Consider the following 27,886-nt stretch of genomic DNA (forward strand, 5'->3'; position numbering starts at 1 on the left):
CCACATTGTATTTTATTTAGAGACAAGGTCTCACTGAGTTGCTGAGCGCCTCATCATTCCTGAGGCTGGCTTTGAACTTGAGATCCTCCTGTCATAGCCTCTTTAGCTGCTGGGATTATAGGCATGCACCAACGTGCCCAGCTACTGGTATTTTAATGGTGATCATTTAGCATGTAGCAAAAGCTAGTAATGTTAGGGTCCTCATTCCCATTTCTAATATAAGGGAGAAATGGGAATGAAAGTAAGTTCATTTCTCTTACTTTATTTCTCCATTTCTAAAGTTGAGTATAAAGTTGTATGGTTTTGTTTTAGGTTCTTATTATGTTGCAGGTGATTTGTAGAGATAAAAAGATAAAAAAAATTAGAACAAAAAATTATTCACAATGTGATGGTGGAAATAGTTTCTTGAGTGTGAGAGGGGATGGCTGGGTAGACCCATCATAAACATAGTATCTCTGACAACAGATTTGATGTTTTTGGAAACTATAAATAACCCCAATTCTTAATGAATAATGAGAAAATGATACCATTTCCTTATCTGTAAAAGGTGAATAAAAGATGTTTTTGGTAACCTAGGATGAAGAAATTTCCATAGATGCCATATATGAATGGCTGATTCTTAATTGCTAACCTTGGGGTCTTTGGCCAAGTTTGAACCAAAGTATAGGGTCATCTATGTTGATTGTATAAGGTGATGTTAAGTATTGCTTGAGAAGTTAGTAGAGGGAGAATTATCAGGGCTGTTGTCATCTTGTTTAAAGCTAAATAAAGTTGAGCGATAATTCTTCCTTCTAATTTAATAATCTGCGAGTTGCTCAGAATTAGAGCAAAGGATTTCCTAGGCTTCAGTAATTAGTTTGCCAAATCCCTGATCTTCAAAATCATGGTTCTTAATATACTTGATGATCCCATGTTTAGTAGTGCTTTTCTCATGAGGACTTTGAGAAGACATTGTATAGAGATGATGTGAAAAACTAGTTTAAATAGTGCTGCATATTCTCTTTTTGTGGGGTAGTGGAGATTAAACACAGGGGCACTGTACCACTGAGCCACATTCCTAACCTTACTTTGTATTTTATTTAGAGTCAGATCTTACTGAGCTGTTTAGCACCTCGTCATTGCTGAGGCTGGATTTTAACTCACCATCCTCCTGTGTCGGGATTACAGAGTTACAGGGATTAAAGGCGTGAGCCATTGTATTTGGCTACGTATTTATAATCTTTTTGATCAGTTATTTTAAACTGTGTCATACAAACATTTTAATCTCTGTTGCCATCTGAAACTCCTAGACTACTGATAGTGTCACTTCCATCCTTTTCTCCTAGTGAAAGCTGTTTTGGGCTTTGGAAAAAAAAAATCAATAGTAATGTCCTATAATTGTAGTTTTGGTGATTAGAAGTATCTGAATATTGGGCTGCATATATAGCTCAGTGGTAGAGTGGGTGTTTAGCATGCACAAGGCTTTGAGTTCAAACCCCACCATCAAAACAACAGTCACCATGGACTTGAATTTGATTGAGTTTGATCCCTTGGGCCCTTAAGAAAGAGAAGAAATAAAAGAAGGACCAGCATGGTAGAGGTTCTAGTAGGTAAAGTGAATGGGAGAGGGGGAGATGATTAAAATGTGCATGCACACACACTTATTTCCTTTTTTGGGGGGTTGGGGGCTGGGTACCATGGATTGAAGTCAGGGGCACTTGAGCACTGAACGACATCCCCAGCCCTATTTTTGTATTTTATTGAGAGACAAGGTCTCACTGAGTTGCTTAGCCCCTCACTTTTGATGAGGCTGGCTTTGGTGATCCTCCTGCTTCAGTCTCCTGAGCTTCTGGAATTATAGGCATGCACCAACCTCCCCAGCCACACACTGATTTCTATAGAGAGCCTGAACAGGCCCTTTTTAAGTATTGTAAAAACTACTCCCTTCTACCATACCTGAATCTCACCTTCTTACCTTCAACTGACTGGAGCCTACCTTTACCTCAAGACTATCATATGTGTTCATCTTGAACTGATCATCATTTGGAGAGTTGGGGTGCATACATGAGAACAGGCAGTATAACTTGATCTGTACTCTTTGGCACTAATTTTAGGTTCTGATTCTTTACTTGGAGAGACTTTAAACTTTTACAGTTACTTAGAATATTTGTTAATCAATGAGATTGGACTATGTACTTGGATGTTTACAAGACAATTACAAATGTTTCTGAAACAGTGTATGTTTAAATTTATGTAACTTAAGCCCCAATCTGTTAAACTCTGTGTATGTTTGTTTATGAAGTAAATAGCCAATAAAATCCCTGATTTTTTTAAGTGCAAATACAGTACTAAAAAAGAATCCACATTCTCTCTCTGATTTAAGTGTACTTATCTTCAAAAAAGAGTTTGAGAAATTTTTAATTGTAATAATATATTTTATTATTTGCCTTTGTTTGTAGAAATTACCTATTGTACCCCCAAATTGAACTTTTGAAGAAAGGACCATTTTGGTATTTTTCTTTGGATGTTTTCTTCATTCTTTCTATGCTGTGCATTTCATTAGTGTTTTATCAATTTTTCTCCACATGGAGATCATGAATGATATACTATGTAAATTCAAACACATACCATATGAAAGGTGGCACTCAACTTTTGATTTGGAAAATTGTTGGGTTTGAGCTCATTCAAAATTATTATAGCAAAGTTTTTTTTTTTTTTTTTAAATCTTTTCTGCACTTTGCCATATAATGAAATATTCATAGTTCCCAAGGATTTAGGACTTGGTATATTTGGGAGCCACCATTTAGAACACAAGGAGTCAGTCATATGCATTCTGTGTGTAAAATATGTTGACACTTCCCCAACATCCCCAAAGTTTTACCTCTTTACAGTATCTTTACAGTATCTGATCTATCCCACATCTCATCATCAGAATTATACCAGTCAGGTAAGAATGAGACTCACAGTATTATTCCTTCTGACACAAGAATCTTCCCCTACTTGTGAACCTAGAAACTAGAAAAGAAATTATCTACTTCTAAAACACAGTAATGGGACAGCTGCTGAGTAACACAGACATTCCCATTCAAAAGGAAGGAAATAGAAGGAATCAACCATTAGACTGAAGCAATTTCAGAATCCAGTACAGGAAATTCCACAGGGGTTCAAGGCCTGAAAATAGTCTTGTCCAAGTATTACAAAGAAATTTTCAAGAAATAAAGGGCATATTCATTAAAAGAAAAATATTTTTTTGTATATGACTAAGCTCCTATTGGAAAGTTATGTTTTCTGCCAGCAATTTATTGTATTACTGATTATTTTATCTAGTCACATTGATCAATACATGTATTCATATCTCTAACATATCTGTAACTAATGTAAGACCTTCAGACTTGCCAGTCTTAACATGAGCAAAAAAAAAGTTCTAACATTTTTAATAATTGTACCTTTTCATATTTTTTTCCAGTTTGTCTTATGTTCATATCCTTGCCTAATTTTCTTTTTCTTGATTTGTGTGGTGTACACACACAAACATACATACATACATAATTTCATTTATTCCTCTTTTTTGAGATGGGGATCTCAATATGTTGTTCAGGCTATTTTCAAACTCTTTAAGCTTAAATGGTCCTCCCACCTCAGCATTCTGAGTGTTAGTATTACAGGGAGGCACAGTGATGCGTGGCCTTGAGTTTGTTGTTTTTAATTATAGTGAAATCTGTCATTTTTTCTTTGAGTACCTGATTATCATTATTATTTTGGTGGAGCTGAGGATTGAACCAAGGACCTTGTGCATGTTGGGCAAGTATTCTACTCCTGAGCTATGCCCTCTGGCCACTCTGTATAAGCACTTTCAATGCCCTCTTCTACTTGCTGTCAGGTAAAAATGATTTTAAAATAAGTATTAGATACCTGAAAGGACAAATTATGTAGAAAATTCATGTTGTACTCTTCTTATTCTGAGATTGGGTGTGTGTGGGGTTCTTGAGAAGTCTTTCCTATAGAAAGGCCCATCCGTAATAGCTGATGTGTGAGCCATGGCAGTGAGCACTGTGCTCTCACCCTTGCAGTTCCCTCCAACTAGCATGGCTCACTCCAGCTTTCAGATCTTATGCCTAGAGTTTGAGCCCTCTAATAAGTCTTCTAAATCTACTGAAGTGTAAAAATGCTCGGATTTTAAAGATTTTTTTTTTAATAACTAGGTACATATGTAATAAACTGTGGCGAGTGAATGCAGGCAAAAGCATATCCTGTATGAACATGATGAAACCCAAATTAAAAAAAAGAAACAGATTTGCTGCAAGTGCTTAAAAAACCAATTCTGTTAAAAATTAGCTGTTTAAATCCTAAAGATATATTTGTATAAGATGTATTTATTTATTTTTTTGTAGTTGTAGATGTACAGAATGTATTTATTTTGTTTATTTTTATGTGGTGCTGAGGATCGAACTCAGTGCCTCACGCATGCTAGGCAAGTGATCTGCCACTGAGCTATAGCCCTTGCCCTGTAAGATTTTTTAATATTGAAAGAATGTGGTTATGAGTAAAATATGTTAAAAACAATGTGATCTGATTTAAATTGCAGTGGAAAATACATGTCTGTATCTGCATAGAAAAAAAATCTGCAATAGAAAGTAAACAGTGATTATTTGGGGATAATTGGATTGATAAACGTATATGAATTTTTTAAGAAACCAGGTGCAGGTGCAATAGCACACATCTGTAATGCCAGTGACTCAGGAGGCTGAGGCAGGAGGGTCGTAAAGTTTTAGACCAAACTGGGCAATTTTGTGAGATCCTGTCTCAAAAAAAAAAAAAAAAAAAAAAATGAAAAAGGCTAGAAGTGTAACTCTGTGGTAATTGTACCTCTGGGTTCAGTCCTCAGTACTAGCAAAAAAAAAAAAAAAAAAAATTATAAAAAAATTTTTATAAATTTTATGAATTTATAAAAGTAGTACCTGCATTTCCTGGCTTTGTATAATAAAAATATTGCTATCTATTCCCTTCTGATCTCAAATAAACTGATTTATGAAAATAAGTATTTGGAATACCTGTGTTATTAACTTGGAAGTTGACTGTACCATGATCCTTTTAGCTCATTTTGGTTGCAGAATTCTTAATATTCCTTACTCAGTTGTTTATATTAAACTTAAGGGAAAATGATTTTTATTAAGTTGAAGGCATTAAATTATTACACTGAGAGGTGGCAATATTTTACAGTTTATCTGCTGAAATAAATGATTCTTACAGCAACTATTATTTTTCTTTGCGAAAGTGTTATTACTTCTGAACAGTATAAACTTGAAGCACTGAACATCATTACCTGATGCATGTAGCATAGTGAGTGATTGTGGTTAGTAACACCATTAGATAATTTTATTTGCTTTTTCTTAATTCTGAGAAATTCTTTGTTGCCTTTCAGAATATTATCCTGCATTGATTATTTTTTAAAGCAAGTGTTTATTTCTGCCTTTTTAGTATAAGTTTCTTATACCCTCAGAATAGTACCTGTTTTATGGTACTTGAAACTTTCACTTTTTATTTGTTATTTCTTAGGTAAACGCAAAGCACTGAAGTTGAATTTTGCAAATCCACCTGTCAAATCCACAACAAGGTTTACTCTGAATCCCAATACTACAGGAGTCCAAAACCCACACATGTGAGTATTCTCGGTAATCAAATTAAAAAGCTCAACTTAAGATTTTAAAGTTATTGGATTTTATGAATTTTTCTGAGCTGAGGGGTTGGTGTTTCCATTATATTAATGGACCATTTGAAATATTACTGCTTCAACTTAAGTGTAAAGTTATGGATTCTGTTGTCTTAAGTTGATAAACATGATTTTCCTTTTTTTAAAAAGTTTACTTGGGAAAAAAGAGCCAAAGATTTAGATTCATTGTTAGCTTATTAAACTCTCTGAGAATATTATTTATCTTTTTCCTTCTAGATTTCCAGTTAAATGGCAATATATATTTAGGAAATTTATCTGTCCTGTACCTGTGTAAATCCTTACCATTCACCTAGTAATAAGCTAAATTTCTCCAAGATTTTCCATGTCATGGCAAATTGAAAGAATGATATAATTATACAGATGTCAGTGATTTAAAAAAATTTATTCACTGAATATTTTTAATTAAAAATAGAATTGATATTGTAGCATCTCACTGAAAATATTATTAGAAACATCAGTTATTTGCCTTCAGAAGTATATTTAGAATAGCAATGTCTAGAAGGGAGGGGTGTGTATGTGTTTGTACATACTTATGCTTTCACCTGTAGCCTTAGAACAAAGGATAGATTAAATGAAAGCTGCATATAACAAATTATTTGACTAAGAATTCTGTCAATTTTATTAGGCTAGTTTTTATAATTAGATTTCTTATCAGAGCTCAGCTAAAGCCCCAGCCTTCTTTCCTTCTTTGAAACATCAGGTGAGGTCTATATTGAGTGAGGAAACATAGTACTTTTTAATTAGTAAGAGCTCCAGTAGCAAGGACGTGCTCTTAAAAGGATCTCCTCCTTCTTCATTTCCTAGGATTTCTAGTGAAGGCTCATATAGAACTAATTCTTAAAGATATTTCTTGCTATTTACCAGCTAAACCACATACTTGAAGTACCAATAAACTTAATAGATCTGTCTCTCTCTTTTTTTAAGACCTTTGAACAGAAGAGACAACCTAACTTGGATTTATAACTAGGGAAACATTTACATATTGTACTCTTCCCTCAGAAGTTTCTTGATTTATGGAGAATTTGTAGACAAAAATCTCCTTTTTTAGTTTTTTTTTTTTAAACAAGTAAATATAGGGTAAATATTTTTCTAAAAAGAGTTGAGTTTTATTTATCTAAACTAGTGATTTATAATAATTTATAACCTCCTATGTTTTCCAATTTTTTCTCAACAACTCTTAAATGTTTGGGAGGACATGATAATAGGTACTTTTACCTTATGACAGAATCTTTAGAACTTGACTCTGGTATGTAAAAATTTAGACCTAGACTTTGTTGGAATTGTATAATTTTAGATCTATGGATCTGGATCAGGAGTAGAAAACTACTGGCATTGACATTGGTCAACTATAATTGTTTTATTACGTAGGAGGTATATACATAGTAGATGCCACCTCCCCAGCACCTCTGTAAGGTGTCCTTTGTTCTCTTTGTTGATCGCTCTTTAGGATAGTACTTTGCAATTAGAAATCCTAACTTGCAGTTTGTGGGAGCATTAAAGTAAGATATCTCTTGCTATTTATGTGTTTTTCCTCTTAAAATTTCTGTGAACATTTTGTTATGGAACTAAATGTAAATTTGTTCATGACTTTAGGAAAAAGAACTAACTAATGATGTTAAGATATGTTCCAGGAACTAGTTTCAGATCCATTTCACATTTGATTTCTCCTGGGTGCAGCAATCCTTTGAAAGACTAAAAAAAAAAAGTTCACGAATAGCATCCTTAGTTTCTGAAAACTAACAGTTTAATGAAAATGCAAGAGGTTACAGCAATTCAAGAATTGAGGCATAAAAATGCTGATTGAATGTCAAGTGAAAGGTGCAAGGGGTGGGTAAGATCACTTTAAGTTTTGTAGTGAAAAGTTTCATAGAGGAGCAAGATTTGAATGGAATTTTGAAAGACGGGAAAGAATAGGTGGAAAAAATAGAGAATGGCTTTCTGCTGAGTCTAAGTGCAATATGTTTTGGGAATCATGTAGCTCTAGTTAATTGTAGTAGAGATGTTAGTTACAGATGACCTATTTCTTTCTCTAATTGGTGCTTTTAGCATTGTTTCTTTATAAATGGTATTCTAAAATTATAAGAGGATATGCCTAGGTATGGGTCATCTTTCTGCATATATGATGAATGCTTTTTAAAGATTCAAGTATCTGTGTTTCTGAGAAAATTTTTACTGCTTTCCTTTTGGTGTATTCCTTTATGTTTTTCCTATGGTCTTTTTCTGAAACCTGACTTATTTGAATGTTGGGCTGTCTAAATTCCTTGTGTTTTTTTAAATTTTATTTTTCCTTTATTTTTTTAAATTTTTTCTCTTTGTTTTCTTGTTCTATATCCTGGGAGATGTTTTTTTTTTTTTTTTAATTTTTTGACCCTTCTATAGAATATTCTGTTTCGTCAAGCTCTTAAATTCCAGGGATTGATTGTAGCTTTTTCTTAGTATTCTATTCTTAATTTATGGATGCAAAGTAGGGTATTTTAACTGTCCTCTGGATTATCTGTTTCCTCAGGGGTTCATTTTTCTTGCATCTCTGTCTTTCTCCTTAATGCTCCCCCCCGTATCTTGTAAGTCTTGATTATTTATTGATTGGAAGCTCTGATTATGGATCTTCACTTGATAGGCTTGACTTTACTTTTCTGTGAATAGTTAAGAGATGGCTGCTGTTAGAACTGGAATATTCAAAATATCAGATTAAGTAGGGCCAGTATTCTCCCCAGATGTGTTTGTTTTCTTTAGAATTATGCTCACTTTTCACTTTGGAGGGAAGGTGAAGAGAAAATGTGGCACAGACTAGACCTTTCTTTAGAAATAATTATAATAAACTCTTTAAATTCTAAACCTTCATTTATTTTACTTTGAATCCTCTCTAATTTAGAGTTCATTTGGGGTGCTGGGGATGTAGCTCAGTGGTAACACATTTGCCTAATATATGTTAGACCCTAGGTTCATTCCCTAGTACCACCAAAAAACAAAAACAAAAGTTTTTTTGGAGGGGGGGGTTGAGGGGTACTCGGGATTGCCCCTAGAAGTCTTTACTACTGAGCTTTACCCCCAGCCCTTAATAATTTTTTAGAATTTTGAGATAGGGTCTCACTGAGTTGCTCAGGGCCTCTTGCTAAGTTGCTGAGATTATCCTCTAACTTGTGATCCTCCTGCCTCAATCTTCTGAGCACTGGGATTATAAGCCTGTGCCACAATGTTCAGCTAAAAATTTTGATTTTTAATTATAATTGGTTAAAATTATAAATATTTCTAACATAGAAAATTAGTATTATGAAAGATACTCTTATACCTACTACCTAGATTTAACAGATGTTAGTATTTTGCCTTTTGGGTCTTAAAACAAAAGATTAAGATGTATAACCAAGAAGTACAAAGGAAGATCAAAGAAAAAAATGTATGGCTACCTTTTAAATTTTTATCAGATTTGGATTGCATTAGCATATAAATCTTTTTGATGTTCTTATAAATGTGGCAGGTTTATGCTAAAATCATGTTCAGTACATAAATTTGACACACAGAAGTAAATCTTCTGTTAAATTCTGTTTTTATCATGATGAATAATGGTTGAATATTGTCGGTGTACTGAATCCTTAAAAATGTACATAGTTGTTTTTCTGAATGATCAGCCCTTTTATCTTTATAACTTATCAGAATCATCAAGCAAGAAGAAACACTAGTTTAAAAGTTAACACAGGAAATAAATGATGATGAGTACAGATATATTTTGACTCTTAAATATTTTGGAACCACGTTTTAAGTTTAAGGGGTGTCTGTTGAGCAAGAGGATTACAGGATCTCATTTATATTTATTACATTTGAACAAAGACACAAGTTGTGCTATAGAGCATCTAGGAGTAGTTTTAAAGTCCCTAGTTAATCACTAATCTTCTAAATTCCATGATAAACTACTTAGTAAAGCTATATCTTAAAAGGTAGAAGAGTAATTATGAATTGTCTAGACATTGTTGTTTAAATTGTGAAAACTTTCGAAATGTAGGAATCCTTGTTTCTATCCCAGCATTGTCACTGTCTCTATGACCTTGGCTGTCATTTAACTCTGATCTCAAATTAAGAATTGAATTAGAATAGGGACAGTCACTATTTTATATAGTCAATTGGGGAGTTGTGAGGGGGATGAGAGAGAGCAAGAATATGAATGAATTAAGCTATTTTTGTATTACTTTTCTTCATATGAAGTCTCAGGAAAGAACTCATGGAAGGACTGCTGTGACTGTGAGCCAGGAGAGGACTGTAACCTTGTCTACTTTTTCCCTTCAAAATAGTTCTCATGACATCTCTGGTATATTTCTAAGTATAAAAATAATTAGTGTATATAAGCTAGACAGGTTTTTTTTTTTCATCTCTGAAGTTTTTTTGAAACAATTGTGGCAAAATATGGAATTTCTATGTTTCTGTGATGGAGCACTTAGAGTAGTAGTAATGGTATAAATATTTGTAGGTACAAGTTAATTGATGTTTTAAAACCCAAATTTGTTGAATCTGTGGATTTTTTTTTTTTTTGTGAAGGAGGGCTTGTTTGGCCTGCCTTTTTTCCCCTTTCTTTTTGTGATAAAATTATATATATATATATATATATATATATATATATATATATATATATATATATATATATATGTATATATATATCTCTATATCATAAATATTTTTTTTCATGTAAATCATTTTAAGACTATAGTTCCGTGGCATTAAGTACTTTGACATTGTTGTGTATTCCATCACCCCTATTCATATCCAGAACTTTTGCATCTTCTCATACTGAAACTCTACCCCTCATATAATCATTTGTCTTTCCTCCCTGGAACCTGCTAATCATCATTCTACTTTATGTTTCTATGAATTTGAGTACTCTGGTTACCTAACTCTGAGAAATATCAAGGTGCTGCAAGAAATCAAACATGCTTGGAAGTGGGTGGGTAAGGCAAACTTTACTTCTGCCAAAAGGATGTGCTACTGAACCTGGCTAGCAAGCACATTAGGGCAGGCAGTCTGCCTGCTTTTATCCCTAACACAGCACTGATAAGGAAGAGTTTGGGATTATAATCTGATTTTAAAATTGGGGCAGGCAAAGGAAAGACTATAGAATTGGATTAAAATAGGGACAGTCACTATTTTATATAGTCAGTTGGGGAGTTGTGGGGGGGATGAGAGAGAGATCCAATGGCTACAATTGGATCTTACATCCCAATTAAGGATAAATGCTGTATTCTGAAAATGGACCACTGAACTTAATATTTCTCACCTAATGGAATCATAACAGTATTTGTTCTTTTGTGCTTGGTTTATTTCATTCAGCACAATGTTTTCAAGGTTCTTTCATGTTGCACCATGTATTAGGGTTTCCCCTCCTTTTTAAAGGATAAATATTTTTTGTATGTGTGTGTAATATTTTGTTTAGCTATTCATTTGTTGTTGAACATTTGGGTTGTTTCCACCTTTTGACTATAGAGAATAATACTGCTCTGTGAATAATATTTTAAAGCTTGTATTATTGTACTTCTGAAAGTTGTAAGTTTAGTGGTATCCACTCTATGTTAGTTCCCTGGATGGTTGTGGTACAGTTTCATAAGCCAGCTGCTATTTATTGGGGAAACATTTCTCAACAAGGTGGCAGAGGTAATAGGAGTGGTTGAACTTATTCTGTGGCCTCCTACTCCTTAAAATTCAGGGATATAAATCTCTGACTTGATTTTTATAGTTGAGGTAGTGGATGTTTATTCTGGAATACTTATTTGGAGAAACGAATGAGTTGCATGATACTAAAAATGAGTTTAGTTTTGGAGTTATAAATCATTTTTCTTCATAGCAGACATTAAATATGGTGTTAGTACTTTATTCTTTAACCCACAGTACTGAAAAGGCCTACTTTTTTTTGAATGTCTGGATTCCTTGCTCCTGATGAGTTTATCAACTATTTGTATTGGGTAGCAAGTTTTGAGTTTTGATTAAGTTTAGAGTATCATGAGGACCTTGCCTTTGTAGTGTAGGCAAGTTTCTGGAAACTTTTGTCTGTTAAGAAAGTTTGTTATGTAAAGAAAATTTATTTTTTCAAATTATTATTTATAGTTGAGACTTAGCATGATAATATTATGGTTCTTTAGCAAATTTGTTTTCCTGAGAGTTAACATTACCTTATTAAATGGATCACTGACTTTTCTGTCAACATGATTAAATACTTCAGTTGATCCTCAATTCTTTTTTTCTATTTAAGAGTCAGCAGTCCATCTATACTATTTTTGTAATTTGGAGTAGGTGTACTTTAACATCACTTTATGGTTTGTGAATGCATGATTTTGATTCTTTGTTTCTGGAATTTTATGTTTTCTTCTTTTTCTTTTCAGTTTCTACTCTTATTTCAGTAGAGTATATTTTCTAAATCTTCCTGAGATAAGAGTACTTTTTTTGAAGAAATTATTTTTTTGTTTTCTTTTGTATGTTGGGAAATTCTTCATCCTATTAATCCTCATAACAATTTTTTTGGCTGTAGCATTCTGGAGTAGAAATTTTTCTTCAGAATTTTGGAGGCATTGCTCCAATGTTTTCTGTGTTGTAGGATTACTTTAAAAAGTCAGTTCTAGTTGTGATTTCTGTATCTTGGAATGTGACTGCTGTTTTCTTTGTGGTTGATTGTGGGATTTTGTCTTTTTTCCTAGTGTCTGAAATCTCACTACATCTGCTCCCCTACCCCCATTTCTATTCTCCTCCTTTTCTTCTTTCCTCCACCTTATCCTTACTGGACTTTTTCAGTGTAGAAGCAACAGTCTTTCGTACTAGGAAAAGCAGTTTATTTTATGAACCTTCCTGATGGACCTTCACTTCAGGATTTGGACCTCTTAGTTTTAATTCCTGTTTTGTTTTTTTTTAAAAAAAAAAACAAAACAAAAAAACTTGTTTCCCCTTTGACTTTATGTGTTCTCTCTCTTTTTGTTCTTTTCTTTGGCTGTTTCTTGGTGTGTGTGTGTGTTTTCTCTCTTCCTCCGCCCCCCCCCCCCCACCACACACATACACATATAGACAATAAGACAACAAGAATTTGATTAGAAAGTTTGAAATTTCACTGGTGCTACTTACAGTGAAGTGAAAAAAAAGCACTTGCTTTTTTCCTTTGGAGGATTCCCAAGTGTTAGCATCTGGAGGTCTTTTCCTTTTTTCTCTTGGGCTAGACTACTCTTTTTTTCTTGTCTCTGTTTAAGGGTACATAAGAGTTGGATAGGGTGTAAACTATGTTGCTAAACCTAGTTGTATATATCCAGCTGCTAAAATTCTGGGACTCATACTAAGCAAAGAAGGTGAGGTATATCTCCTTTGCTTTTATACAATTCACCTTACTGTATTTCTGTGCCTGTTAGTCAGCTTTTCATTGCTGTGACCAAAATATCTGAGAAGAACAATTTAGAGGAAGAAAAGTATATTGTAGTTCACAGTTTCAGAGGTTCAGTCCATGGTACGCTGACTTTGTTGCTCCAGAACTGAGATAAGGCAAAGCCTCATGGAAGAGGAAAGATGCTTAGCTCATGACACCCAACAAGCAGAGAGAGAGCGCGAGCGCGCGCGCTCCTGGAGCCAGGGACAAAAATATATCTCCATGTGCACACCTTCCAATCATACCCAGTAATAACTACACCTGCCTGTAGTTATTACCTCGTAGTCCATACAAATTATTAATCCATCATGAATTAATGCATTGATGAGTTTATAGTTCTTATCATATATAAATCATTTCACCTCTGAACATTCCTCCATGCACTGACACATAAGCTTTTTGGGGGAGATCTCATAATCAAATCATAACACTCTGGTATCTTTTCAGTGTAGTTTCTCCAGAATTAATAGCCTTGTGTCACCTACTGAGGCAAAAGAGGGACCATCCCCTGGTTGAGGCCATCTAAGGATCTAATTGCTTCTTACATAGAATTTTAATAATGTCATTAAATTGAGCCCTTAACCCTAATCTTCATTCATGCACTTTTGTGGGTTTTATAGTTTACTTTCTCTTCCAAAAATTTAATGCTATTTCATCTTTAGTGTTGCCTCTTCTCCTTTTCTCTTTTATACTGTAAGTTTGAATCCTGTGAAAATATGTTTCAGAAGCAAGGGAAGACTAAAGGCATATTTATCTGGAAATCTCTCTATTAAACGGGCTTTTAAAATTAAGCTTATTGACTAAAGGAATTATACCCTTTTATAACTGATCTCACACACACACACATATTTGTTTTGTTTTGGTTCTGATGATTGAACAAAAAAAAAAAAAAAAAAAAAAAACCCAGGGCTTTGTGCTTGCTAAGTCAAGTATTCTGTCACTGAGTTGCATGCCCAAATTTAAATATTTCTTAATTTAGGAATTGTGTTTTTAATAGAACAGACATGAATTAAACCCAGTTGAGAAAATGATTATGGTTCTGAATGAATCAGGAAAAGAATGTGATGTTGTTGTTAAATATTGAAATGCCTACGCAATGTACAACATAGAATCATTAGAAGAGTAATAAATAACTTTAAGGAAAAGAAGAATGAATTAAATACTTAAGTAGGTAGAAGATAAAGGTTAAGAGCAGAAATCAATGAAATAGAGAATGGATGAGTAAAGAATATAAACCATTTCAAAAGTTGTTTCTTGGAAAGATCAGTAAAAGTGACGTACCTTTAACAAGACATAGCAAAGAAAAGAGGAAATCTAAGTTATTCTTGTCAGGAATGAAGGAGGACATATTTTCACAGATCCCCTGAACACAAGAGCATATTATGGAAATCAAATTATAACTTTATGCCAATAAATTTACCAACCTTTATTAGTCAGAGTTATTGACATAATTAAACCGAACACAAGAAAAATGAAAAATCCAAATCTCTTCATCTATAAAACAAAATTGAATTTATAGTTAAAATCATTCCCACAAAGGAAATGTGGGGGGCTATGTGGCTTTCCCGGTAAATTTTATCAAATATTAAAAGAAGAAATAAATGGCTTAGGTGTAGCTCACTGGGTAAAGTGTAGCTTATTGGGTAAACTGTGCTTGCCAGGTATGTGTGAAAGCCTGGTTTCCATACCTAACACTGAAAAAAATAAAAAAAAAAGTCAAATCTACAAAACTTTTCAGAAATTGTAATAGGGAACATTTCTCAACATGTTTTTATGAAATTAACATAATCCTGATATAAAAACAAGACAAGGACATTATATAAAAAAGAAAATTATAGACTACTATGCTTAATGAACATCTATTTGAAAATCCTCAGCAATGTATAGAAAGGATAGCATATCACAACCAAATGAAATTCATTTTAATTAGGCATTTGAAAATGATCAATATAATCCATTGATAAACTTCTTAATATAGTAAGAGAGAAAAAGCTTCTAAATATTTTAGTAGACATGGAAGAAGTATTGGACAACATTCAATATTCACCAATAAAAATTTCTGACTAAATTAGGAATAGAAGGAAACATTTCTCAGTCTGTTAGTGGGCATCTACAACAAAAACCTACAGTTAATATCATACTAGTAATGAAAGATTCTTTGCCTTATTCCTGATTGATAACCAGGCAAGAAAGTTTATACTCACCAGTTCTTTCTCATTTTACTTAAGGTCCTAGCCAGTAATAAAACAAGAAAAAGAATTAGAAGACCTAAAGATTGTAATGAAAGATCAAGCCAGTATGTTTTTGAACAGATGATATGCTTGTACATGTAATAAATCCTAGTCTACCAGAATTACTAGACTTATTCAGTGGCCTTAGCAAAATCACAGAATATCTGAAGATCATACCAAATCAAATTTGTATTTTAAATGTTTATTTTTTAGTTGTATTTGGGCAAATACCTTTATTTTATTTATTTCTTTTTATGTGGTGCTGAGGATTGAACCCAGGGCCTTGCATGTACCAGGCAAGTGCTCTATCGCTAAGCCACAACCCCAGCCCCCAAATCAAATTTTAAAAAAAGGTTTATTAGTTAAAAAAAAAAAAAACATAGAAAATAAAGTTTCAGAATGATTGTAGCATCTTGAAAAAGCTTAAAATAGTTAGGGATACATTTAAAGAAAAGTACTTTAAGATTTTTCTTTCTGAGAGGTAAAGACTTGAAAACATGGATCACTATTCTACACTCTGAGGCTGGAAGTATAGCTTAGTGGTAGAGTGCTTGTCTAACATGTGGATGGCCCTGGGTTTGATTTCTAGCACCACTAAAAAAACAACAACAAAGAAGATGCCATTTTCATGTATTGGAAGTTAATATCAGTAGTATGTCTGTTCTTAACACTTCAACTTCTTGATTCAATGAAATCTTAGCAAACTTTTAAAAATATATGTAATTTGATATTTTGATTTTGTAATTCACATGAAAAATTAAAGGACATAGAATAGTCAAAATTTTTTTCGCCGGCTGAGGCAAGAGGACCACAAGGTTGAGGAAAGCCTTAGCAAGCTAGCAAGACTCTCTGAAAATAAAAAAGGCCTGGGAATGTAGCTCAGTGGTAAGCACCCTTACATTGAATCCTCAATATCACAAACACACAAAATAATTGTAAAAGAATAAGTTGATTTCAGTGTTTACTATAAGGCTGCAATAATTAAAGCTTTGTGGAAGGATAAGAAATAGAGAAATAGATCAGTGAAATAGAATAGAAAGTCTAGTGGACACACACATACATATATATAGTTACTTCATAGGATTTTTACCAAAATAAAATTTTAATGCTCATCAAACATTTCTAAGAAACATATATACGCAAGTCATATAATCAAGAGAAAATATTGAGTGCATATACTTGACAAAGGACTTTTGTGTATGTAATGAACTACTACAACTTCCAAGTTTCAAAACTGGGTTAAAGATTTGAATAGGCATTTCACAAAGAAGGTGTAGGAATGGATAATAAATACATGAAAAACATGGCTTAACGATGTTAGCAAATTAAAATAAGGCAATACTACTATATTTCCCCCCAATGGCTAAAAGTTAAGACTGTATATAAATACAATAGAAAGTTTATCCTAACCTACCTCTTGATCTAGCAATTCTACTTTTTATTTACAAAGGTTGAAAATGTTTTCTAAAAAACTCCTATACAAATGTTCATAAAAACTTTATTCATAATAGCCCCCAAACTAGAAAGAACCCAAATGTTCAGAAGGTATAAACAACTGTGGCATATAATTCAGTAAATAATTCTTCACCAATAAAATGGACAGTATAACAATATTCACAACCATATCGGTGCCCATCCAAAAATGTTGAGAAGCAATAGCAATACACAAAAGGGAACACACTGTTTGATTCTATGTATGTGAAATTTCAGAACAGGCAAAACTGATCTGTGGTGATTAAGATCAGAATAGTACTTGCCTTGGGGAGATTGACAAGAATGGCACAAGTGAACTTTCTGGGGGTGGTAGAGTGTTGTATCTTACAAGTTTATAAGGCTGTATTCCGTTGTCAGAACTCAGTCATTGGACTTTATGCTTATAATTTTGGATTTCACTATATGTAAGTAATACTTCAATTAAAAAAAAGACAGAATGATAACAAAGTTATATGAATAGGTTGTAATTGTGGTTTTCTGTCCTTGTTCTCAAAGGACCTGCGTGTTTTAGCACTCTAGATACTTGATGATAAATATGTTAACACAGAGTTGTATTGAATTCAGCTCTTATGCCTATAGAATAATATTGTGACAAATTTTGTTTCTATTTTTTCCCCTTGTCATGGTATTAGAAACATAAAATCTTGGGGCTGGAGTGGTAGCTCAGAGGTAGAGTGCTTGCCTGGCACATGTGAGGCCCTGGGTTCAATTCTCAGCACCACATACAAATAAATAAATTAAAAATAAAGGTCCAGCAATGACTAAAAAATATTTTAAAAAACATAATATCTTTAAGAAGTATTTTGAATGTATTGTGAAGATTAACCTAGAGTAATTTGCTGTATTACAGCAAGTATAGACCACCCCTAAGCAGTTGGATTTCCCTAGATGACTTGTGGGAGCATATTCATTTTATTGTGCTTTAGAAAGAATATTTATGAGCTGGGTGTGGTGGCTGACTCTTGTAGTCTCAGCTACTTGGGAGGTAAAGTAAGATAATCACTTGAGCCCTAGAATTTCAGGCCCACTCACCTGAGCATCATAGCAACACCCCATCTCAAAAAAAAAAAAAAAAAAAAAAAAAGGAAAAAAATCTAGTGTTTCTCTCCTTTTTTAATAAAGAAAAGTATAATGAAGGAACCCAATTTGGCCCATAATCTTACTATCTATAGCGATAGTTTATGCTATGTTTAAAAAATGAATGACATATGCTTCTGGTAAGAGTATTCAGTTGGTTCAGGAAATTATCAGATAAAAGGTAAGCTTCATGCCCTTGATATTTCTCTCCAAAGATAAACCTGTTAATTATAATATATTTTTGTGTACCTAAAACTTATTAGGTACCAGAATGTATAAAACTTATTAAAATATACAATAAAAGTATCCAATTACATATTTTTAAAAGTTTGCTAAGATTTCATTTAATAAATAAGTAAAAGTGATAAGTTTATAAGCTTATTTAAAAATCTTCACAAAAAGCTTTATTCAATACTGCTTTGTAACTTCATTTTTTTCTTAGTACATCACAAAGATATTTTTAAATTAGTATTTACCTTCTTCTTAACGTTATACAGCATTTATTAAATTGTGTAGGTGTATTATGTGTTAAACTAATTCCTTAAAAGTAACTATATTTTTTTATTTTGAATTAAAAATATTTTTACTCCTTAAGAAGAGTTTTGTGCTGGTGTAGTGTGTGTGTGTTTAATTAAAACATATTTTGTGCTTTATAGATTGGTAGTTTTTTGGCTCTTCTATCTTAAAGTATTTGTATCTTGTGAGTCTTGGCATTATGGACATTTGAGGCTGGAAGAAAGTTGTGGTGGCCCTTCTGTGCATTGTAGGAAATGTAGCACCATCCTTGGACTCTACCCACTAGATGTCAGTAGCACCTGCCTCCCTGAGTTGTAACAAAATATCTTCAGACATTGCCAAATGACCTCTGGGGTACAAAATTATCCCTCATCAAGGATCACTGATGTAGAGAACCTTGTGGCTTTACACAGATGGTTCCTATTACCTCTTTCCTGACAGAGGAGCTACCATGGTCAGATATAAATTTTTCCTTATCTTGGAGCTTGAGTGGATGCAAAAAAGGAGAGTCTGGGGAATGGATATTGAGATATAGAGTCTAGGAGAACATTTGAGATTTGGGAGCAACTGATAGCATCAGAAACCAAAGCAGCCCAGCATATGTTCTGTCATAAATTTGTTGAATGCCCACCATCTGCGAGTTATTGTGGTTTTGGCTTGGTTATTTCTTACTGAAAATGAGATGTTACTGCTACTAAATGAAGCTTAAGGTTTAGAGGTAGATGCAAACATCAAGATTATGTATAACTGGGCATGGTGGTGTGTGCCCAGAGTTACAGCTAGTCAGGAGACTAAGACAGAACAATCACAAGTTTGAGGCCAGCCTTGGCAACTTAATGTGAGACCTTTTCTTAATAAAAAGGGGTCAGGGTATAGCTCAGTGATAGAGTTCCCCTGGACTCAGTTCTAAGTACTGACCCTCCCCGCAACAAACAAAGACTGAAAGGAGGGCCAGCCTAATTTTTTGAGTAGAGACACAGTAAAGGCCTCTAAATCTTTTTTTTTTTTTTTTATTGGTTGTTCAAAACATTACAAAGCTCTTGACATATCATATTTCATACATTTGATTCAAGTGGGTTATGAACTCCCATTTTTACCCTGTATACAGATTGCAGAATCACATCGGTTACACATCCGCGTTTTTACATATTGCCATACTAGTGACTGTTGTATTCTGCTATCTTTCCTATCCTCTACTATCCAACCCTCCCCTCCCCTCCCCTCCCATCTTCTATCTCTACCCCATCTACTGTAATTCATTTCTCTCCCTTGATTTTTTTCCCTTTCCCCTCACATCCTCTTATATGTAATTTTGTATAACAATGAGGGTCACCTTCCATTTCCATGCAATTTCCTTTCTCTCTCCCTTTCCCTCCCACCTCTCGTCCCCGTTTAATGTTAATCTTTATCTCATGCTCTTCCTCCCTGCTCTGTTTTTAGTTGCTCTCCTTATATCAAAGAAGACATTTGGTATTTGTTTTTTAGGGATTGGCTAGCTTCACTTAGCATAATCTGCTCTAATGCCATCCATTTCCCTGCAGATTCCATGATTTTGTCATTTTTTAGTGCTGAGTAATACTCCATTGTGTATAAATGCCACATTTTTAAATCCATTCATCTATTGAAGGGCATCTAAGTTGGTTCCACAGTCTAGCTATTGTGAATTGTGCTGCTATGAACATCGATGTAGCAGTATCCCTATAGTACGCTCTTTTAAGGACTTCAGGGAATAGTCCAAGAAGGGCAATAGCTGGGTCAAATGGTGGTTCCATTTCCAGATTTCCCAGGAATCTCCATACTGCTTTCCAAATTGAAGGCCTCTAAATCTGAGTAAGTTTTTACTACATTCATTGAAGGAAGTGTTCCAAATGGAGGCAGTAGAAGTATTTTAAATTGTCAGCATGGGAAAGATTAGGCTTTTCATAGAATGAAAAGAATGCCAATTTAGAAAATGATTGAATAAGGAAGGAAAAGTATGTATGATTAAAAAGATGAAGAGGTAGTCAGGCATGGAGACATGGGCCTCATAATGTAGTGCTTAGTTAAAAAAAAAATTGGGATGAAATCCAAAATGCAGAGGGAACCTATAGAAAGGTTATAAACTGGTGAGTGGTACCATTTGATACACATTTCAAGGTGATTGTTCTGGCTGCTGTATTGAAATCATAATAGAAGGAGGCATTAGGGGACCCTAATGGAATTAGGGGCCCTAATAAGGCTCTGGTCTTATGACTGAAATTTGATGGGTGATGATGAAATTAGATTGATGATAATGGAGATAGAAATGGGAAAACTCCAAAGAGTACGATTAACAAACATCAATAATAATTTGAATGTGGGTGGTGAAAAGGGGAAGGTGTTTATAGTGTTTGACAGAATGTTGGATTTAATGAATGGATTTATTTGTCATACTACTAAGGAACATTTGTGGATGAAGGGATATAAAAAGAACAAGAGTTCAATTTTAGATAAGTATGAGATTCCTGTGAAATATACTATTAGAGATATGAAGAAAAAATACATATGTGTGTGTGTCTATGTATGTATGCATATATATGTGTGTGTGTATCAAAGCTACACTAAAGTATGCAATATCAAGATATATATATATATATATTCAGTATATCAATATTGCATACTTTGGTTATCAAATTAATTCTGGCGCCAGAGGAAGGATTGTAAGTTGGAGATACAAAGTTAAAGAGTTGTCAGCATATAGATTATAAGGCTGCCTGGGAACAGAGTAAATATGTATTTTGATGAGATAATTGGATGCAGGACTGAGCACTAAGAAAATGTAACACTTAAAGGTTGAAGGGACAGGGAAAAAGAAAGATACTTGAGAGGAAACAAATCAATTGTGTTTGGTTTTATGGAAATTCAGCACTGTTTTCTAAGAGCAGGTGGAAAGAGATTATGGTCAGCTATGTCTAATGTTCTGAGAGTACTAATAAGGCTACAATTTAGGACTGGATTAGTTAGGTCTCACTAGCCATGTTGAAATTGAATGCAACATTAATGTTTTTGCAGTGCTGGGACTCAAACCCAGGGTCTTGTGCATGTTAGACAAGCACTCTACCACTGAGGTGCAACCCCAGTCCCCTGAGATATACTTTTAACTACTCTGATTTCTTATATACGTGGAGAATGGGGAAGGGGTTTTTAACCACCATTGGAGTTTGGGACCCAAATAAGGAAATGATGTTAAGAAAATATATAGCCTGTTGGTTTATGGCAGCTTTCCTAACATTTTCTATATGAAGCATAGCCCATAAAAACTATTATAATGTTAAGATCTGATTATAGCTGACATAGGATTAGCTCCTAGGGAATATGTAGTCTATGGCATTCAGGTACAACCATGAATGTTCTCCTTGTCCTCTTTAATATTACTCTTGACTATAAAAATACATATTTTTTTCTTCTTAAATCAGTATTGCTTTAAAATACTGCAGGCCTATTTTGTCTAATACATTCTGAATATATTAGAATGTGAAAATTTCCTTTGGAGTGTTTGAGCAAGTCTTTTGGACATTTTTCTTTTTTCAGTTTTTCCTTTTGCCTCATTTTAGATTTAGGCAAAGATACTCATTTTGCTAGTAGTGCCAGGAAGCAGGCAGTTTCCATGGTAACTGACAGACTGAGTTTACTGTGGAAATTTCCGGAATTAACAGAGCTGCATTGCAGAAGGATGCAAAAAGCAGTATTCATCCAGAGATCTTAACGTGTGGACACAGAAGAGCAGTTGCAGTGGTATGCAGGGTATGTGTTATGTTTATTTTCCTACATAAGGAAGATTAACAGTTTTATATATGCTGAAGACAGAGTAAAACGGTTTGAGTAAATGCTGGCTTGATAAAATTAAGGTTGCTTAAGGAAAAAGAAGGAAGAAATGCTTTGGGAAGGAAAATGTGCTTGATAGCATTGGGAGGAAATCAACATAAGTCGGGTAGAAGAAAGTGATAATGAAACAAGAAGAGAAAGCACACTTCAGATTCATTGGATAATAAAGGTTCTTATGGATGGTGGCTCTGGGCATAAGAATACATATATCAAAGGAAAAATAGTTGGTATTGGTATGTTTGAGAAATCACATTCTCACGTCCAGAATGAAGAGGTCAGTGGAGGTAATTAGCTGTTAACTGCTGAGGAATATGTAGATATGTGAGATGGCCAAGGTGTTAAAGAAGACTACTGCCTTCTTATTGTACTTACCTTAGTGATGGAAGAGTCTGGGGAGGGCTACCAGAACCCTGATCCTACTCTTTGTTGACTTGTGGGGGGGATTAAAGAAAAAGTCTGAAATGTATTTTGAGATTAAATTTTGGAAATAAAAACTGTAGGATTTGAGTAGTTAGAGTTTCTCTTTCTCTGAAAGAGAAATAAGTGTATAGAAAATAAATATAGGTTTTAGATTATTTAATTGATTGGTATGATCTAGATGTGTAGCTAAAATTTAAGTATGAGTTATATCATGTCAGGAAATTACAGCTCATGTGCTAAATCTGGCCTGCTTATTTTTGTAAGTAAAGTTTTACAGGAATATAGCCACACCCATCTGGTTGCATATTTTCAACAGAGACTGTATTATCTATAAAGCCTAAGATATTTACCATCTGGTTCTTTTTTTTTTTTTTTTTGTACTGGGGATTGAACTCATGGGCACTTGATCACTGAGCCACTTCCCCAGCCCTATTTTATATTTTATTTAGAGACAGGGTCTCACTGAGTTGCTTATTAGTGCCTTATTTTTGCTGAGGCTGGCTTTGAACTGTTGTTCCTACTGTCTCAGCCTCCTGAGCTGCTGGGATTACAGATGTGTGACACTGTGCCCAGTTTGCCATCTGGTTCTTCATAGAAGAAGTTTGGGACTTATGATGATGTATTGATTTCCTAAGATTGGTCTAACAAATTGCTGGTTTCTTAACCCAACAGAAGTTTAATTCTCTCATAGTTCTAGAAGCCAGAAATCCAAAATTAAGGTATTGGCAGACTCTAGAGTAGGATCCTCCTCCCCTCTTCTTCCTTCTTTTGGTAGTTCTGAGTGTCCCTTGGCTTGGGGCAGCATAATTGCAATCCTGCCTTCATCTTCACTTGATTATCTTCCTTATGTCTGTGTTTCTCTTACCTTTTCTTTTTCAGTCCTTTTTTATAAGGATAATCCTTATTGTAGTTAGGTTCCACCCTCATTCAGGATGATCTTTTTTCAAGATCTTTAACATTTGTGAAGATAAGGTTATATTCCGAGATTCTGATATGTATGTGTGTGGGGTGGGGTGGGGGAAGTGCATTACAGTTCCCCAGTGCTATTGAAGAACTGGGTTTTGATTTTTTTAAACTATATTCTATGTTAAGGATAGCCAGTTTCTGGCAAGTTTCCTTTGGAATCCTATGAAGAATGTACTCTGCAGGAGATATGCTGGACTTCCAGAGAAGATATTAAATTCACTTTTCAAGGACAGGACTATAGGCATAGTTAAAACTATAGAACACAGTCTGTATCATACAAATATAAGCAATAGAATAGAGATGGTAAGAGAAAAACCAGTAAACTGTTTACAGGGAAATGATGAAGACTAGCACGTCCAACTTCATATTGTTCTCTGATCTCTTCATGTCTTCCCAACTCTCATCCCTAAAAAAAAACAATGAATTTGGAATTTTAATGAAAAATGCTTGGCACCAAATAAGAATCAGTTTTGAGGGATGAGACTTATGGTTATAGCACTGGGAAAAAATAGGATTCAAAAGAAGTACACAATAAGTAAGTGGTAGAATGACAGTATAGAATGTATATACCAGTGTATAGAGGAGTGAGCCTATGAATTGGTTCCTATTGGCCTTTGTATTATTGTGGCAGTATAAAAACTATTAATTTAGGCAGGAAAGAAGGTCTGTTTCTACCTCTTTCCTCTTATCATATGGGCACATTCGTAAGGCATAGTTATGATAATAGATATATCTATTCTGGCATTCCTTGGAAATCTTATCTAGCATATTTGGGCATATTTTGAAATGTTTAAATAGTTATACATGGATATGATAAAGAATCAAATAATAAGCAAGGGATTCCAGTGGTGCCAGCAGAGAAAACCTTCCTCATTCTGTAATTTGCTAGTCTATATCCTCACCTGTATGCTTAAAACGAAACCTCTGATATCAAAACTTTATGGGGATATCCATAGAATTAAACAAAAATGATTAGAAGTAATTATCAAAATTTGGGATTGCTAAGGGTAAGCAGTACCAAATTAGCCTAACATATATATATATATATATATATATATATATTTTTTTTTTGAAAATGTTACTGGGATTGTAGATGAGGGATTTCCCATGGGCTGGGTATGTTTTGCCTTCAACATACGTGAGTACAAGGGGGCAATGTGAAGCCCAATCCAAGGTTTTTGGGGAGAGTTTTCTAGAAAGAAAAGACTAATAAAGTATGCTTCCTTTCCAGTTGAATTTTATTAGCCTATGACATGTATATCCTCAACACCAGATTGAGACAGTAGGAAGCCATGGGATTGAGTTTTCTTCTTTAACAAAACATTTGTACATGGTCTTGAACATTATGATTAAGCCTAAATATCTTCATAGAAAAATTCAGATTCCCTTGAATCCACTATAATCATACTTTAACTTTTTTTCTGTTAGGATCATGAGTATGTGATAAAAAATATTGTAAGGAAATAATATTAAAACATCATTTGTGATTAAGTTAAGCTGGTTGGTCATAGTTCATATATGCAAGCTAAAATTCAAGCAGTATAAGGTGCTCAGATATATCCTAAATTTCTTTTGAGTGTGGTGGTGGAAACCTGTAATCCCAGCTAATCAGAAGACTGAGATAGGAGGATTTCAAGTTTAAGACTAGCCTGGGCAACTTAGTGAGATCCTATCTCAAAATAAAAATAAATAAGGAAAGAGCTGGTGATGTAGCTCAGTGGTAGAGCACTGTTGGTGTCAATCCTCAACACCAAGGAAAAAATAAAAAAGCAAAACAAAAACAAAAAAAATAATAAATAAAATAAAACATCCCATTTCAAGGTTTGTGTCTGATGTAAAATAATGTGTTTGAAAATAAAATTTATTTCTATAAAGTCTTTTTTTCTGGATATTACTTGTATATAAGTAGACTTGAGAATGGTTACAATGTTAAAAAGACATTCACATTATAAAATAATCTACAAATTATTAAGGAAAAGTAAGTCTCAAGCAAACTAAAAGTGTTTAGTATATGCAGTTTCAGGTTTGTGATACAAAATGATGTATGAACAGCAGTGTCTGCTAAAATATTTGTTAAGAAACAAAAGTGAAATACAAAACACTGAAAATTAAGACAACTTAGTGAAAAACTTTCTATAGGATCTCTACTAATAATAACATACCCAGAATCAAGAAAAATTTTATCTAGGGTTTCTCTTATATCAGAGACTGCCTGAGAAACTTGGTCTCCTCTGAGCCACTAGTCTGAAAAGACTGTTTGCTTTCATGTCCTCCACCCCAATAACTAGTCATTTGTGGGTAAAGTGTTATAGGTAGAAGTAGAGAATGATAGTAGTAGTATCATTATAGACTGAGAATTATATTTTTTGGTTTTTAATTTTGAGACGGGGTCTTAATGTGTTGCCCAGGTTGGTCACAAGCTCTTAGGCTATAGTGATTGTGATTCTCCTTCTTCATTCTCCTGAGTAGCTGGAACTACAGGTGTGTGCCACTGGCCCTGGCTTGAGGGTTGTATTTTCGTTTCTGCAACTGTCAGTTCAGTGTTATAGGGTTAAGAGAACAAGGAAACTGGGGATTGAAGAATTTACCACTGAAGCAATGAGGACTCTAAGTGATACTATACTGAGACTTAAATATCTCAAATCCACCATATATAAGTAATAGACTAATCTCTTTCACAGAAGTAGAGTCGGGGTTGAGGATCTCTCTTTTTGTCTCTCTCAATTTTATTGACCTATAATAAACTGCACATATTTAAAGAGTGTACTTTGCTAAGTTTTGACATGTACACATCTTTGAAACTCTCACCGTGTAGTCAAGTCACATGATATTCTTTATTTCTAAAATTTCCTCCCACTTTTAGAGTTTTTATGTCTATATATTTGATTTGGTTCTTTCTTTTATCTCCTGTATTCCTATTTAACATATTCTGTTCATCCTTTAATTTCTTGAACATGTGAATGCAGTTGTATTTTCCTTATCTATTCATTCTTTGTAATTTTGGGATCAGTTTCAGTTGATTAATCATTTTTCTCTTTATTATTGGTTATATTTTCCTGCTTCTTTACATTGGATTGCATGCCAGACATTATTGGTACAGGGTGTTTTTGTATTTTTACAGATATTTATGAGATGTGTTCTTTGATTAAGTTACTTGGAAATAGTTTTATCCTTTCTGGTATTGTTTTTTAACTCTTGTAGATGAGACTAGTCTAGAACTGATTTTATCCCACTAATTAAGACAAAATCCTAGGGGGTAGGAACAGGAATTTTCATACATGTGTCTGGGTGTTATTCCTTCTAATCTTTTTGATGGTTTCTAGCTTGTATAGATTCCTCACAAACATGCACTGATCTAGGAAGAATTCTGCCTTTCTGTGTGGCTTTCCCTTAACCAGTGTACTAACTCTAGTTACCTTGATCTCCCCAGACTCCCAGATTCATGTCCTCAGTACAAAATACTGCCAAGATCTTCCTGAATCTCCCTTCCCTGTGTCATAGTCCAAATTCTCTAGGCAGTAAGTTGGGGACAGTTATAGAGCTCACTTAGTATATTTCCAATCTCTTAGGTCCTACCATTCTTTATTTTTTTGTTTGGTGGTACTGAGGATTGAACCCAGGGACACTCTACCATTGAGCTACATCCCCAACCCTTTTTATTTTTATTTTATTTTGAAACAGGATCTCTCTAAATTGCAGAGGCTAGCCTGGAACTTGGGATCCTCCTGCCTCAGTCTCCTGAGTAGCTGGGATTATAGGCCTGGACCACTGTGCCTGGGCCCACTACTCTTTATGGCCTGATGACCAAGATTGTCTCATGTGCTTTGTTAGTTTTTCCAGTTGTTTCATTTGTGAGGGTAAGTCTAGCTCTAGATTCTCTATAGGGACCACGAAGTGGTGCCACTATGACACTGATATGGGAGTAAGAATTGAGGAAGTAGTGAACAATATCTTGATGACTTTGAGGAACAGTATCTTTTAAGATATTTTGCAGGATTCAATATGTATATATATTTTAATAATGGCTTTGCATTCTTAATAGTGTGGAAAAAGTTACTGAATTTATAAAAAGGGATTGGAAAATCTTGAGGTGGGAACAGATTTGGATAAATAGGTAATGTGATTATTGAAAAAGGTAACAAACGAGGAAAAAAATTTTGCAAGGAACCTGATATGCAGTGGTAGAATGAAACCCGTATTATATACAGTCATGAATACAAATGAAACTGCATGCTTGCCAGGCAAGAT

At 34.1% G+C, this 27,886-nt stretch overlaps 1 protein-coding gene across 2 annotated transcripts in view; it reads left to right on the plus strand.

Moving 5' to 3' along the window:
• Map2k4 (mitogen-activated protein kinase kinase 4) overlaps positions 1-27,886 on the plus strand; it is a 124,117-nt gene that overhangs the window by 26,807 nt on the left and 69,424 nt on the right. For both annotated transcript variants that reach the window (XM_076869360.1, XM_076869357.1), the window contains exon 2: positions 5,536-5,638. In XM_076869360.1, the coding sequence (XP_076725475.1) occupies positions 5,536-5,638 (103 nt within the window). The remainder of the gene's footprint in view (positions 1-5,535; positions 5,639-27,886) is intronic.

The sequence above is a fragment of the Callospermophilus lateralis genome, chromosome 11 (assembly GCF_048772815.1).
Source record: "Callospermophilus lateralis isolate mCalLat2 chromosome 11, mCalLat2.hap1, whole genome shotgun sequence".
Lineage (NCBI taxonomy): Eukaryota > Metazoa > Chordata > Mammalia > Rodentia > Sciuridae > Callospermophilus > Callospermophilus lateralis.